Here is a 17,311-nt window from a genome sequence, read left to right as displayed (position 1 = left end):
CATCCACTCGTGAGAATCCTCCGCAATTTCGACCTTAAGACATTGGTTTCCAGTTTTGACTTTGTTGATATAAGAATGATATTAAGCATTAATTTTATGCACCATTAGTAAAATCGGAGCACGGTGATGGCAGTAGTTGACCCCACTTATTGTGTAAATGGTTCTCCTAGGGAGGTACATGTATACCGTAAACCACATTAACTAAATTATTTAGATTACCACTAATGTGTGTACATGAACGTCAATTACACTGTGTAAATTTACTGTAAACCAACTTTTATTTGCATGCGGGATATTTTTCCAATGTTCTCGAGAATCTCATCATCATGAATATTTTTTGCTGTGAACCACTCCTTTAATGCCAGGCTCTTGTACTTGTTTAAATTAGTCGCCACAAACTAGTTTATCACTGGCAAATCACGAAATAAAATTGTTAAAAATGAATAGTTGGTTTACAGAATCTCTTGATGTAATTGTGTCGATGAGATATATAAGAATCTGTGTAGGATAGGAAACCCATGAATTTCAATCTACATCTTTTGCATGCGTAATTGTGGTAATGGTTCCTATGCCTTGTATATGTGAAATTGCAGGTCACTGATTTAAATTGTATTCAAAATGTCATATAGCATGTGCCACTTTATGTATAAGATCTGATACCGTATGGCGGGTTTTTTCCGCTGGTCTAAAATTTGGTGATTTGATTACTCAAAGGTATTGTAATAATTTTAGCGGAATAGATTTTGTCGGACAAGGAAGAGTTATCTCTCTTGCAAATATTGAAATCGCATTTGGGTGCATATTTGGTGTGTGAAATTTTAGTGGAAAGCTATCTAACCAAATTTATTGTTTTACGGAAAAAAACTGCTATAAGGTAAAACTACTATGTGTATATTTTTATCAGGATTCATATTCTAGCATCTTTGACATCGAAGCAAGAACACCTGTTTCTAAAATTCGCAAGTTATCTATTGTCGTATTCAGAAGTGTTTATTTCATGATTAAATCATGCTTTGGCAGTGAGTGTTAATTTCAAATGATGTCATAATTCTGAATTTAGATCATTTTTGTCAAATTCAAATTAACAGCTGAGGTGCATCAAATAAAGCAAATTTAATTTATAAAGAATTTTGCAACTTCTGGATGTCATATAATTATCAGATCTTGTTCTTTGTGGAGTACCTTCTCTGAATGCTAATGGATGCTTACATATTATGTATGTCATTACTTTCTGAATTTTTACATTGTGATAAACAAATGTAGATGTTGAATAGTTTGTTTTAAGAGAACATTCTGAAATACACATATTTCCTTCCATCTGATAGCAGGGTTATTGTTGTTATATATACATGTATTCAGTTCTCTGTGTGTCTCCAGGCAGAGATAGTAAACTTGCAGATACCTCAATAATGATCTTCTCTATTTTTGATTTTTAAGACCCCAGAGTCGCAGGGAGTTTTAAGGCCTGTGTTGTAAAGCTGAGAAAAGAATATATAGAGTATCCTGTGGTTGTCATAGGAACCACTCATTCACCTGGCAACCTGGCAGCCGACATCCACGAGTCATTTCTACACAAAATAGACATAGAGGTTAGTTTAAGAATTTCAAATCATTTGAAGACATATACAGTAAAACACAGTTATAGTGAACCTCCAAGGCCAGCAAAAGACATTTTGTTATAACTAAACTTCATTATACAGTATAACACAGTTATAGTGAACCTCCAGAGCCAGCAAAGACAGTTCTTCACAATATCCAATACGAATTTCCTTATTTTTCTCTCATAGAGAAATTATATCACTTCACAATAAATGTGACTTCATTGTAAGTGTGTTTGTTATGAGTTTGTTTTACTATACATACATATACATGTATTACTTCGATGTACATATTTCACACATTTCTGAAGTTTTTTTTTCTGAAAAATATATTATCCAGGTTCCTAATGAAAATGAAAGGGCAGAGATCATGGATGGTTTGTTGCAGAATGTTTCATACTCTGGTGATCTCTCGGGTCAATATCTAGCACAGAGGACTGCTGTAAGTACACACACAGATCTCTCAGGTCAATATCTAGCACAGAGAACTACTGTAAGTACACACACAGATCTCTCAGGTCAATATCTAGCACAGAGGACTGCTGTAAGTACACACACAGATCTCTCAGGTCAATATCTAGCACAGAGAACTACTGTAAGTACACACACAGATCTCTCAGGTCAATATCTAGCACAGAGGACTGCTGTAAGTACACACACAGATCTCTCAGGTCAATATCTAGCACAGAGAACTACTGTAAGTACACACACAGATCTCTCAGGTCAATATCTAGCACAGAGAACTACTGTAAGTACACACACAGATCTCTCAGGTCAATATCTAGCACAGAGGACTGCTGTAAGTACACTCAGGTCTATCTAGAATGTGTCATATTCTGGTAATATATCTGGATAGTATCTAGCACAGAGGACTGCTGTAATAATCACAGATCTAGAATTTGTCATACGCTTGTGATTTCATTATTTAGCACACAAATCAAGAACTCCAGAATTAGCTCCCCTTTATTATACCCCACCCAACGAAGTTGCGAAGGGTATAATTTTTTGACCCGTCCATCAGTTCCTTTTTTGTCAGCGTAACTCCTCTGAGACCACTCAACAGAATTTTGTGAAACTTTGTAATTGATAAGGACACACTGTGTAGATGTGCATATTCCCAGGAAATTCTGATTCAGTAATTTTTATGGGAGTTATGCCCCTTTTGAACTTAGAATTTCGAGCCCGTCTGTTCTGTTCTTGCAGTAATGCATAGCATTACCATTATTATGTGAGGCAATGTCAAGCAATGTTGGAGCGTTGGGTATGTGAGCTTGCTCATTTTTGCTTTCTTTCATTTTTCAGGGATTTGTGCTCGGTGACCTGGTTGCCCTTGTAGCTCATGCCAAGAGAGAGGCATACAGATCAGTATTAACACACTGGTAAGTACAGATCAGTGTTAACACACTGGTAAGTACAGATCAGTATTAACACACTGGTAAGTACAGATCAGTATTAACACACTGGTAAGTACAGATCAGTGTTAACACACTGGTAAGTACAGATCAGTGTTAACACACTGGTAAGTACAGATCAGTGTTAACACACTGGTAAGTACAGATCAGTGTTAACACACTGGTAAGTACAGATCAGTATTAACACACTGGTAAGTACAGATCAGTATTAACACACTGGTAAGTACAGATCAGTATTAACACACTGGTAAGTACAGATCAGTATTAACACACTGGTAAGTACAGATCAGTATTAACACACTGGTAAGAACAGATCAGTGTTAACACACTGGTAAGTACAGATCAGTGTTAACACACTGGTAAGTACAGATCAGCGTTAACACACTGGTAAGTACAGATCAGCGTTAACACATTGGTAAGTACAGATCAGCGTTAACACACTGGTAAGTACAGATCAGCATTAACACACTGGTAAGTACAGATCAGTATTAACACACTGGTAAGTACAGATCAGTATTAACACACTGGTAAGTACAGATCAGTGTTAACACACTGGTAAGTACAGATCAGTATTAACACACTGGTAAGTACAGATCAGTATTAACACACTGGTAAGAACAGATCAGTGTTAACACACTGGTAAGTACAGATCAGTGTTAACACTGGTAAGTACAGATCAGTATTAACACACTGGTAAGTACAGATCAGTATTAACACACTGGTAAGTACAGATCAGTGTTAACACACTGGTAAGAACACCAGCCAATATCAAGGTGTGAAATCTTATTCTTAATATGCTTAATTCGGTTAAATTGCCTTTCAGTGTCAATTCATGAAAATGTGACAAATGTAATTCTCCAAAGGACTTGCATCTAAATAAATGATTGCTTCGGTTTCATGAAAGAGGTTTCTCGTGTATCAACAAAAAATTAATCACAATAAAACACAGTTGTAGCAAACCTACAGGGCCAGCAAAAAAAGTTCATTTGAAACAAACTTTGTCATATACAATAATTCTTTTGTTATTTTCCTCGCAAAGGGTAAATGAATCCGCCGGTTTCGAGATACGTCCGAGTTATTTCCCTTTGAAGAACTCTCATACTTAGTAAGGTGCAAAACAACTTGTTTACACGTGGGAGTGGGACAGATATTCATCACTGCATAAGTGAATCTACTCAGTAAGTTTATCATACGCAGTTTCATCACCCATTTTCGACTGATACACAAACTAAGTAAATGATAAGTATTCAAGAAGTAATTAAATACTTAGAATTCCTATTATATCACTTTATTTTGTTGCTCCTACCTATCATATCCAGGACATTGCTTGGAAATATGGCATTTTATTTATGTTTCCACTTTAGTAAAACATTTCTTTTGATAGTATTTTATATTTCCTACATCAAGTACTTAAAAAGAAGTCGGTTTTTATACATTTTATCGTCTTTCTCACTGACTGTAGTACCTCTCTGTCCCACCTAAGCATCCAAAGTTCCACTAAATGCACCTCCTACACAGGAGAGCTCTAATCTCGAAACTGGCATATTAGTTATACACGTTAGTTATAAGTGTGTTGTACTGTACTTGTGTAGAATATTGAATCCACCACATCAATATGACTGATGTTTAATGTTGCAGCAAGGGTAGCAGGGAGTCGTTGACTGTGGAAGAAGAGGAAGACATTGCAACTGTTGGAACAGTGGTACAGCAAGATCATTTTGTCAGAGCTCTGGACCAGCTCCAGGAGGCTCATTCTGACACCATAGGGGCTCCAAAGGTAGGTCCCAATTCACTATAGTTTGATTGATTGATTTTATATTGTTTTAACGCCCTGCTCAAGATTATTTCACTCATATGGAGACGTCACCATTGCCAGTGAAGGGCTGCAACTTTAAGCCTATGCTCGGCACTTGTGGCCTTTGAGCAGGGAGGGGTCTTTATCGTGCCACACCTGTAGTGCTGTGATACAGAGCCTCGGTTTTTGCGGTCTCATTCGAAGGACCACCCCATTTCGTCGCTTCTTACAACAAGCAAGGGGTATTGCGGGTCTATTCTAACCCGGAACCTCTTGAGACCAAATCACTAATGGGGCTCCAAAGGTAAGTCCCAAATCATGATAAGCCAGGTGGTTCAAACATAGGCTTGATGGTTCAAACATTGGCTGGGCAGTTCAAACATAGGCTGGGCAGTTCAAATGTAGGCTGATAGGCCAGGCAGTTCAAACATATGCTGGGTGGTTCAAATGTAGGCTGTTCAAACATAGGATGATTGGCCAGTTGGTTCGAATATGGGCTGGGGGGTTTAAACATGGGACGGACGGTTCAAACATAGGGAGATAGGCTGGTCAGTTCAAACGTAGGCTAATAGGCTTGGCAATCAAATGTAGGCAAGAAATGGATGTTAAACTTAGTAAATTCATAGGGATGCTGCTCATCTAGCAGGTACTTGTATGTTTAGTAGACTTGAGGCTTTATCAGTCTGAGTTCTTCTTCATAGATACCAGATGTGCCATGGGATGCTGCTCGTCTAGCAGGTGCTTGTATGTTTAGTAGAACAGCTGAATTATTAGTCTTAGTATATATTTATAGATTCCAGATGTGTCATGGGATGATGTGGGAGGATTAGCGGAGGTAAAATCAGAAATTCTGGACACCATTCAGCTACCATTACAGTATCCAGAATTGTTGGCTGCTGGATTGAGGCGATCGGGTAGGTATATATACTGTATACTGAATTAGGACTGAGGCGATCGGGTAGGTGTATATACTGAATCAGAAGGATATTATAAATGTGAAAATCATAAAGAGCAAGGTACATTAAGACCCAAATTTCGCCACAAAATTAGGATAAATTTAAAATGTTGTTTCACTTGGTTTAATCATTATAATTATGCACTAGGGCATTGGCCCTGATGATACATGTGGAAATTAGTGATGTGTTATGTTCTGTGACGTCATTTTCCTTATTTCCGATAAACATGATTTACCGAAATCGCCAAAATTAGCCGTTTTTTATGTCTTTGAAACCATTTTTAAGATCGAGCACATGCAACAACCACAAAGATGTTTTGTGTACAAATTAATCATGTTGAAAGTCAGTAATGAGCAAAATTTCAACTTGGTTGGTAAATGAGCAGACTATTAAATTTAACGTTTAACCATTTCCCGCGTTCATCTGTAATACAAATTTCAACGTTGATGGTGTTCATATATACAAATTTAATTAATAAATAATATGCATATGTACAGCATATTAAATTTAATAAGACTCTACATAGTTTACATTGAAGAAGATAGTGTGTAATCAGAGAATTGGAATCTTCGACACAAATATTTCCGATTCCAATTTTACTCGTTTTATGTTTGATATAGATACGCAATGATATCAACGCAATTAATGTAACACATGGCAAAGTTCAATCACATATTCTTTTTTAACATAGATAGTTTATGATATGAATTATCCCTCTAAATTGGTGTGCATATACTGTGGCGGCTACAATGAGTATCTAAATACATGTCTAAATATGCCTTGCCAGTCATAATATTCTAACGTACATGTGTAATTTCAAATGCTATTCTAAAATTGTATTAAGCAATATGTCAGACACATCTAATGAGTGTCCATCTGAATAAAAAACCCACTCATGATACATAATATGTATGTTATTAAGGCTTTTTAAAAAAAAATAACATCTGCAACCGAATGCAATCTTTGTTTATAAAATAAAACGTATAATATCGAAAATGAAAGCGCGATAGCTTAATTGGTACCTTTATATCAGAGCATAATAGTGCAAGATTTTCCCCGTAAAAATTGAATTAGTAGCAAGTCAAACATACAGGCTTTAAATATATACACTTGAAAATCAATTCATTACAATATATTGTTCATTATTTACATGCTGCAGTACCTGTAGTTATATGACATGCATGTTTCCTATCAAAACAATTCCAACTTCATCGATCTGTCGTTTATATTACAAAGTTGTCGAACTCATTTAGGAGAGGTTACTCCATGATATGGTAATGAAATATTTGCATCTACCCTGCTATAAGAGTGAATGTTGGTAGTTGATAGATGAACGATGTAATATCTAGATATCTAAATTATTACTCATTTGTAAGCTAAAAGATAAAGTATACGCTTGTATTGTGTGTTCTAAGAGGACAAAACCCGGTGAACCCCGATCATTACATGTAAAAAATAGATAAAAAGCATTTCTTAAGAAAACATTTTTAGTAGAAACGAACGACTCTGACTGCATTTGCAATCAATGTCAACAGATCTACAACTCTAATCGTTTCATGCTTAAATTTTCGCAAGCATTCAGTACTACCATAAAGGGGGGAGGGGGGGGGATACATCAAAATTCGCATGTAAAATTTATGGAAAAACTACATTCTCAAAACAAAAGAATGTGCGGGCCAAATTCCCCTGTTGCTACGTCGCTGTAATAATTATTTGTTTATAGAATCACCTTACATTTGTCGATAACTGAAGCACGTGTTCTGTGACATAGTCTTATTTAAAAATACATGATAGCTAGTCATTGGTTACTATTTTCATCATTAAATCGTGAAACTGGTGTTGAAGTATTAGAACGCAATTTTCACACATAAGGAGAACTTTCTTTTCCTGCATTTACACTCTAACCACCCCACTCACCGTCGGTCACTTAGCATTTAGTGGGTGGCATGTGCACAAAACACCGCTTAATGACTATATCCGAATCATGCACGGATCTAGAGTGGAGGTCCGGACACCCCCTACCCTCTGGAATTAAAGTTGCTTGTAATTTGTGCGCAAAGTAATGAGGACTAAACCAGAGCACAATATCATCATTTGTATAAAACTGGAACGATTATTTGATATCCTTTTCCCAATTTACATAATTACTGGTGATTAATGTAAACATTCTAACCAAGCAGTATTCTTGGCTTTTTTCGATTTCAATTTCATTAGAAATCTTTGTGGAAATAATGTAAGTTCTCAACAAAGCACAGGAATTTGGATACAGCGTGATAATAATATATTAATTTTAGCAAAGCATGATATTTTGTAGCATTAAAGTTTGAACACTCGATATTTTCTTTGTTTAAACTTCAAATAATTCAAATAGCCGACGTTATAGAAATAAAGTAAAAATATTGAACAATTGTTCAATGTGTTGTTATCGTACACTACCATTATTTGGAGACAGTAGTGAAATGAAGAATTCAAACATAACTCTCCGAAATTTCGCTGCATTTAGATAGATGAAGTACGTCAGTCGCGTGTCATTTACTACAAAAGAAAATCGCATATTCCCAGATCCATGGAAATCGTGCAGCATGCAGAAAGTACCCTGAATAAGGTGTCTGACAAAATCAAGTGACGAAGTCCTTGTACACAACAATGGCTTCGAAAAACATGTGCCGGTAATGGTCACGGTCTGATGATATCGTGGCACTTTTGCACGATGATGAATATCTAATATGAATTTAAGATCGAATGAAACTTAATTGGCTGTTTTATAATAATTTAATTATTTACATATTGTTAAGCATAACTTTTTCTACAATTTTACGTTCTGTAGTAATTTTCTTGAGATTGATTAGGTGAACAACGTGAACAAGCATACGATATGTCTCCGAGTAAAACATTACTTAACCGCCGAGCTTCACTTGAAAAAACAAACTATTTGGTAAACAATGCGCAACCCTTTCTCACACCAAAAATCCTTGAAAAAAAGTGCATATCATATTCGACAAAATATGGTACTATGCTACACATCGACGTATTCTTCATGATATTCAAGCATAAATATGATGGTTTGATGAGAGAAAAAGAGGCTAGATTTGGTCATAAAATTTTCATTTATTTGTCTCAAATGAACAATTTGCATCTAGATTTTGAATTTTTTTCCCGGACCCCCACCCTCTTTAAGAGGGGACAAGCCCCTCCCGCACTCTTCCCCTCGTCGCATCGCGACTCGGCCGTTTACTTTCAGCAGCCGGACTAGTCACAAATTAGCAGGGCTAGTAAATTATAGATTCTAGTAGTCCTTTATACTAGTATAGTGAAAAAACTTAGTGTCAAAAACTGATTAGATCTTACACCTTTCATTATTTTGACAATTGCTGGAAAATATAAATATTTTTGACTGACGGCATTATATATATGCTGATGCACTGTCATAGTGATTGACTTTGGTAGTGTTAATAGACAGTCTCTGCTTCATTCATCATTAGAAACTGGCCAAAAAGGAATTGTTGAATGATTTATTAGACAGGGAAACCAAGGTTGTTTTCATATCTCCGACTAAATCGGCATGTATCAAAAGGTAGGGGGGGGGGATAAAAAATATACGATCCTCTCCCTTGCGGACTTCGGACGTGGTTTGAGACAATGCATATGATTTATGATTCAAACTTTTTTCCTTTGCATAAATACTAATGCATTGAAAGATTTGTTATATAAAGATAATTGTCAGGAGCCTGTATATTTTTTTTCAAATAAAGAGTGTAAATAGATGCAAGTGTATACGCTAAAACATTGAATATAATACCGACAAGATTATTTTTTGTTAGGTTTTTCATGGTGTCAGTGTCAACTCTTGTGTAGAACTTATTACATTGTTTGTAAATCTTATCACATCCTATAAAGTTCACATTCAGTCCCATTGTCGTGTGTTGAATTTTAAAAAAAAACTTTTCAAGTTTGTTTTATAATATATCTTTTCACATATATTCTGAATGAATTTCATGTTCTTTTTACTACATGTACAATCCAATGTAGCATTGGTTAGTGCGTGTTCCTTCGCTGAAAACATTTAGTGCGCTCGAAAAAAAAGAACAAAGTGTACATATACACACAAGAATAACTTAGGTAACCACGCGCTACATACATATATGATATTTATTTAATTTAAATCAAAACAATGCAAATTGGATGCAAATGTAAATACAATGTTAAAATTGAATGAATATATATGGGTTGCTCTACAATTCTTAGATACAAGTACACTAATCGTCCTTCAAATCACAGCATCCGGCGCATCGAATCATCTACAATTGATTAAAGCTTTTGGAAAAACTCAAACTTTTCAAATAAAAAACATAGTGCACATTTGTTTAATAAAACTTTGAGCGTATGGTGACATAAATTGGATTATTTTCATATTGAGTTCATGACATAGCTTTCTTGTTCATGACGTCGCATAAAGTAACGTCAAAATGGCACAACATTATCATAAACTATACTGTATTTACATATGTATTATACGTAAGTAAAGCTTTTTACGAAGACATCATAACCATTTTATGGAAGTATACACCATATGAAAGAATTTTGAGGAATATCATTTTATTTGGACGCGGGGCTAAATTTGGCCCCAAACGTACCTTGTCCTTCACTTGGTTCCCCCCCCCCACCCCCACCCTCTATTGTGTAGTACTGAAGCAGTAACAACTGCCTCCAAGTACCAATTATCTTAACCTTAAATAAATACTTGTAAAATGTTATGTTATTGATGTAACCTTAACTATTAAGTGTAAAATATGTTATGTTATTGATGTAACCTTAACTATTACGTGTAAAATGTTACGTTATTGATGTAACCTTAACTATTGCGTGTAAAATGTTACATTATTGATGTAACCTTAAATATTACTTGTAAAATGTAATTCAATTGATGAAAATGATGGCATACAATGACTTTACGTTATGAAAAGTAAAAGGAATGATGATGTATGTACTGTGTGCAGAGCCGGCATGATCTGACACATGAAATACACCCTATCAATACTATTCTATTTCAGTGATTATTATATAGTTTTTGAGATATTTGTAGTAGATTTAATGATAACCAAATTAATGATAATCAGAAATTAAGTAGCAGTATATGGCTCTAGCATTTGACATCTAAACCTACTACTATTTTCAGACGATCTGTAATTTTAGATGCAAATAATATATGGCATGGAAACTTTCATGTTTGATACCAAACTTCAGTAATTTTTTAATGAAAAATGTGATACAATTTGCCATTTGTGAATTGTAGAAATTGTTAAAAATTTCGAAAAAATGTAAAAATGATATTCAGCCAGTTCTTGAATATTTGTGGACAGAGAAAAATATAATGTAAAATGTCTTCATCTACTGACCAGTTGATTTATGTATGATTAGACAGGTATCTTATTATCTGTTGACTGGTTGATTGACAATATATACTCGCCTATAAGTAAGTCACATGCAAGTCAGTTGTATTTCTTAGGGTAATTTTGGAGGAATTTGCCATTGACCCACTTACAAGTCGGTACAACTTTTTGCCAGAAGTGATTAACAATCTCTAATATTTTTACCTCTGTTTCAAACAATATTTTGAGAAATTACGCTGATATGTACCGTATATACTCGCCTATAGGTTGGTTCGCCTGTAAGTCGGTTGTATATTTTGTAAGCTATTTTGGAGGGATTTGCCATTGACCCGCTTATAAGTCGGTATAATTTTTTTTCAAGAATCGGTTGACAATTTCAAATCAATGCTCCAACGTTTTCAACTCTGTTTCAAATAATATTTTTGTGAAATGCGCTGATATTTATTCATTTTCTCAACAAATCAATTTCAATAATATAAAATCATTAAGATATGTAAATACTTGTACTTTATGTATATAATCCTAGAATACATGAATAATACAACATGTCCAGTCAATGTTAATCACGGTAATCGTTGGAGTACAAAGTTGTTTGAAAAATACTATATATTACGCTGTCCAGAGAAATGCTAATCTTTATAGGACTCGCCATAAGTTGGATGTAGAGTTTTGGACCAATTTTTAACTCCCAAAAATCCAACTTATAGGCGAGTGCATACGGTAATCTTGTTTTCTCAACCAATCGATTTTATATCAATACTCTTAATGTATTTACCTGTGTTCAAATAACATTTTAGGATATGGCATTGATATTTAACCTTTTATTCTCAACAAACCAAAAGCTACCTTTTCATTTATTTTGTACATGTTTTTTAAGAGTTATATCCCTTGTTGTAGATATTTTGAACACTGATCTTGATTGTTTTTTCTACCTTGTATAAATGATGTTCTTCATTACTCTCCCAAGTAAAATAAAAATATAATTATGTTCAAAATTATAATTCTATTTAATAAATACTGAGCCACTGTTGATTGATTGATTGATGTTTTCCGCCACACTCAACAATTTTTCATTTATATGGTGGCACCCAGTTTTTATTGGTGGAAGAGAGAACCCAGATACAATTTACCTGGGAAGAAACCACCAACCTTCCGAAAGTAAACTAGGAAACTTTCTCACTTACCGGTGCGAGCAGGATTCGAACCTGTGCCAAGGAGAGGCGAGAGGCCGTGTGATTTTGAGCGCGATGCTCTAACCACTCGGCCCCAGGGGCCCACTAGAGCCACTGTTGAAATTAAAAGCATATTTCATAGTTACTATTACAGAGCACATCAATTAGCATGTTAACATAATTACATATGCATTAATTGTCACTTCAAGTCACTGGCGAGTGTTGGGAAAGGAATTCCTGGCACTATCGAGGTACTCAACAACCATATCCATTGTTTAAGGTGTTGACAGTACCTTTGATCTATTATCGGTATTTATTTTTTGTTAGCTCACCTGAGTCGAAGGCTCAAGTGAGCTTTTCTGATCAAAATTTGTCTGTTGTCTGTCGTCGGTGTTAATACTTTTCACATTTTCATCTTCTTCTTAAGAATCACTGGGCAAATTTCAACCAAACTTTACTAAAGCATCCTTGGGTGAAGGGCTTTCAAGTTTGTTCAATTAAAGGGCCATGTCCCCTTCAAAGGGGAGATAATCACAACAATGCAAAAATAGGGTGGGGGTCATTTAAAAATCTTCTTCTCAAGAAGCACTGGGGTGAGATGTACATGAAAGCTTCTTGGCATAGTGCAGATTCAAGTTTGTGAAAATTATGGCCCACAGGAGTAGGATGGGGCCACAACAGGGGATCAGATTTTTACATGCAAATATACAGGGAAAATCTTTAAAAATTCTCTTCTCCAGAACCACTAGGCCAGGAAAGTAGAAATTTAGATTAAAGCATCCTGACATTGTGCAGATTCAAGTTTGTTAAAATCATGGTCCCCAAATAAAATCATGATAATTGCCAGAGTTGTTTAAAAATACTAGATTACATCATCCAGAAAAACACCAATCTTTTTAGGACTTGCCTAAACATTAGACATAGAGTTTTGGATCCTAATTTAACTCACAAAAATCTTACTTATAGGCGAGTATATATTGTACCGCTAAATACCTATGGATGTCTACCTTAGAAACAGGCTTTCAAGCGGGCCCTTATTTTCCTCTTTTTTTTTTCTACAACAGCCCTTATTTTCCTTATTTGAGCTTTAGAATCCTAAAAAAGCCCTAATTTTTTGTTGAAATTCCTACATTTTCAAATTTTGAAAGTTTAAATAAATTTGACATAAAGTAAGTGTTGGAATTTATTAAATTTAGTCTTAGTATACTTTCAGAAAATGAATATGTTGATTATTATGGTTATCAGCTATATTCAGCATTGATTGTGAGCCATATGGGAGTCCACCTGAATTATATCATGGTTTGTGCTGAATGCCGAATATGGCTGTTGACAACTGGTATGATCTTCTGAGTGTGTTATTAGTTTTTGTATTATTACTCTTGCAAATGGTGAGTAAAACATGATTTCTTTCCTATTGATTTGTAAATTTAACCCTTATTTTTGTCTAAAAATCCTAAAAAAGGCCCTTATTTTTTGATAATTTTGCCCTAAAAATGGCCCTTATTTTTTGCAAAATGTCACTTGAAAGCCTGTAGAAATGAAAAGCAATCAAGATGGGTCTTTTTAAAATTCAATATCAAGGGTACAAAATGCAATATTTATATGTCTTCAATTTCCTGGTGGGTTTTCCAAGGTCCTGTTTCATCATAAATTCTGTGTTTCATTAGCCGGAAACTGTCTTTTAAAAGTACCTTGTCTTTTATCGTATTACTGATGGCTCTAGTTCAAGTGAATGATTGGCTTACGATAAATTTTCGGTACACTGAAATAAGTACACACACAGTATGATAATTCATTATTTTATTTAAAGAAAAATGTCTAGTTTGTTGTTTTCATTATTCAGGTACAAAAATAATTGAATCATGGCATAATTTGTGTAATTTAGATAATCAGTAAAGACGATTAGGAAAAGTACCCCTTGTTTTTATAAATCTTTTCTCCTTAAATTGCAAACAACCTAGACATTTATTCTGTAAATGTTGCTTGATTAAATATGCTTCTTAAATAAAAAACAAAAACAAAAAAAAAACCAAAACATTTTTTGTATGTACAGTCAAACCTGTATTATGAGACCCTCCAACGGAGAATGGAAAAAAGGTCACATATGACAGGTGATCTCTTAATACAGGTTTCCTATTTTCCACAGTTAATGCATAAAATTCCACAAATAATAAACAGAAATAGTTTGTACAATGGAAAAAATAACTTTACATGTATTTGGAATTTATCATTAAGAATATCAAGTACGGTTTTAATAGTTGTAAAATAAAATTAATAATACAGTGTAGTTCAAAATCTGGAAAACAGTAATTTATTATTCTGACATCAAAAATTACATTTAATCTGTTTAAGAATGATAAAATTTGCATGCATTTCATATTACACATTTACATGAGATTTAAATCTCATTTATGAACTGCATGTAAACTTTTAAAACTTATAAACATTTTGTTGTAAAGAGTATTTATGTATATAGTCTACTTGTAACCAAAAACAATGCAGTGCTTGTCTGGTGGTAAGAAAGCAAGTGATGAAGTGTTGCATCTCCGTTTGTACAATAAATGCTGGAAATATGTTATTCAATTTGGAAGACATTAAATTAATCACAATATCCATTGTGCACAGCAAATCTTTTAAGCTTTGAAGTAATGCAGCATTTTTCTTGAACTCGGATGTGTCAAATACTCGGGATATGTCGAAGTGAGCTGCTAGTTCCGGTCATGATTCTGGAAACCTCGGGTATCTCATGCAGGAAAATAGCAAATACTCCATTTAAAATTTCAGTCCTAAGCACAATATTTACCTAATTTATATCGCAATTGGGTTAATTTTTCACTCTGTTGAACATGATGGTATAACAATTGGTAGATTTTCATTTCCGATCTTCCCCATACTTCTTAAAATTTGTTGAAATTCACACCTTCAATTTCAAATACACCGGCCTTGATTCCCTGATCCTTGATTTTGTTAAATAAACAATAACTAACCACACACGTCCCTGCATGTTGACCACTTAGGTATTATAATTGATTCAGAGGGCCGACTAAACAAGAACACCGCCGAATTGTGCATTTTAAAACGAAAGTGTTAGGGGCGATAATTCCCAGAATAGTCGTGCTCAAACGAAATCGAAAGTAGGAATCGCGTTGTAATCGAAAAATGTACAGTCGTTAAATAAAGGTAAAATTTCGTGAAATTACATGAAAAGGTTGTAAAAATCATGATTGTTGGTCATTTAATACAGGGACTTTTTATTTTTTATGGTCACATATGACAGTGAGTCGCTTGATACAGTGGGCAGTTTTGACTGTATTAATATTGAGGAATAAATGCATTAAAACGGGGTATATTTATTAGCAATGAAGCATTTGTAAATGTAAGTATTCATGCTGCTGTCTAAGTCCACCACTGATGATTAATTTCACTGCTGATATTTGATTTTCTTCACTTGTTTGTTTCTACATTTAACAACAAACAGATTGTCGTTTGTATCTATACACAGTCCCCAGGGTTCACTCAGTCCACAGTCTATGTAACGGAGGAACTGTCCATCCTGGTCTATGATGTGGAGACAGTCATTGTAATAATCAGCTGTAAGGATGTGACTCTGACTGTCTGTGGTGATTCCTAGTGGACAGAATGGTTTGTTCTTTGGAGCAGGAGTATGTCCAATGTACATGAATCTAGGTTTCCCGGCATGATTGACAACCTTTACTGCTCTAGCTTTATGCTCGGCCACACAGATATCCAGGTTCCTGTTCTCAATGATGTATTTATAATGATCGAATGAATAGAGAGGATGACCCTGATCATCAAACTGAACGGTTTGTTTCTTTTTGGAGCCAGAGTAACGGACAACTTTGGATTGTTTCCCACCATCACTGACCATGGTAACCAAGAGGTCATCAGCGGCAGTACTACAGACACCATGAGGTGTCCAGTTCTGTAGTCTGATCACGGTCTGTATTTCTTCATTCTTCACAATGTTCACAGTTCTATCCCAGTAATCAGTATAAACCAGATCCCCACTGTTTGTCACTGCTATGTCCTGTGGACTGTACCCTGATGTAGTTGTGATTGACTTGAGTAGTGATCCCTGATTGATGCTGTAGAGTTTCATGGTTCTGATATCTCCACATGTCCAGATTTCTTCATCACTCAGACAGCCCACATTGAAAAGGTTATGTCTATATCCAATGTGTAATATGGTGGTGACAGTCTGTGGTTCATCAAGCAGCTGTTTGATGACAGGAGAGGATGCAGCTTCTGGGGATTTTTGTTTTGTCTTTATACTGTAACCATGTTCTTCTGATCGGACAGAAATTGATGATAAAGTTCCAAACATTTTACATAGTTCTTTTTGAATTCTCCCAGGAGTGAATTTAGGTAAAAGGGGCACAATTTTCTGTGGAAGTTTTTTGTATTCATCTACATCAGGCATAACACTCAGTACTGTAGAAATGTCATTAGAGTCCAAAGCAGCATCAATTGAACTGATTTCATTGTTGATATCAGAGATTTTCTTGTTCACTTCATCCAGATGTTTCTGTAGAGTGTGTGACTGTGTGGTTTTCATCTCCTCCACTTCAGCTTTCAGTTTCTTGACAAGTTTGTCAATTTCTCTGTGCCAGACCTCTCCATGCTTTGTTATGGCTGTTAAGAGGTTTCCATATTTCTTTTTTAACTGACTCATTCTGTTTTGTACATCAGATACAATGTCCTGGTAGGTTGGAAAAATTGTTTCATTTAATTCCCTTTTTCCTTTGGCAATCTTTTCTTTTTTTTCTTGCAAGACTTGCATCATTTTCAATAATTTATGACCTAAATGTTGATCTGATGCCAGACAGGTACTGCAGACCGGAATATGACACTGATTACAGAACATTTCACATCGTTCTTTGTTATGAGAAGTACATCCAGGGTAGAGGGGGGTGGATTTTCTGGACTGGAATTTAACGACTTTGTGATCCTTGCATTCATCAGTTGAG

General features: G+C 35.0%; 2 protein-coding genes across 6 annotated transcripts in view; one reads left to right on the top strand and one right to left on the bottom strand.

Moving 5' to 3' along the window:
- The window catches only part of LOC125652244 (peroxisomal ATPase PEX6-like), a 52,128-nt gene that overhangs the window by 21,731 nt on the left and 13,086 nt on the right, over positions 1 to 17,311 (top strand). For all 4 annotated transcript variants that reach the window (XM_048881286.2, XM_048881288.2, XM_048881285.2 and 1 more), the window contains 5 exons: positions 1,438 to 1,589; positions 1,939 to 2,040; positions 2,901 to 2,977; positions 4,649 to 4,787; positions 5,599 to 5,719. In XM_048881286.2, coding sequence (XP_048737243.1) covers positions 1,438 to 1,589; positions 1,939 to 2,040; positions 2,901 to 2,977; positions 4,649 to 4,787; positions 5,599 to 5,719 — 591 coding nt within the window. The remainder of the gene's footprint in view (positions 1 to 1,437; positions 1,590 to 1,938; positions 2,041 to 2,900; positions 2,978 to 4,648; positions 4,788 to 5,598; positions 5,720 to 17,311) is intronic.
- The window catches only part of LOC125652247 (uncharacterized), an 11,499-nt gene continuing 8,296 nt past the window's right edge, over positions 14,109 to 17,311 (bottom strand). For both annotated transcript variants that reach the window (XM_056165967.1, XM_056165966.1), the window contains exon 2: positions 14,109 to 17,311. This exon is cut by the window's right edge and continues 138 nt beyond it. In XM_056165967.1, the coding sequence (XP_056021942.1) occupies positions 15,745 to 17,311 (1,567 nt within the window). In that variant the 3' untranslated portion in view covers positions 14,109 to 15,744.

Source organism: Ostrea edulis, chromosome 5 (assembly GCF_947568905.1).
Source record: "Ostrea edulis chromosome 5, xbOstEdul1.1, whole genome shotgun sequence".
NCBI lineage: Eukaryota > Metazoa > Mollusca > Bivalvia > Ostreida > Ostreidae > Ostrea > Ostrea edulis.
The sequence above is the reverse complement of the archived record's forward strand: the minus strand, read 5'-3'. Positions and strand labels throughout refer to the sequence as shown.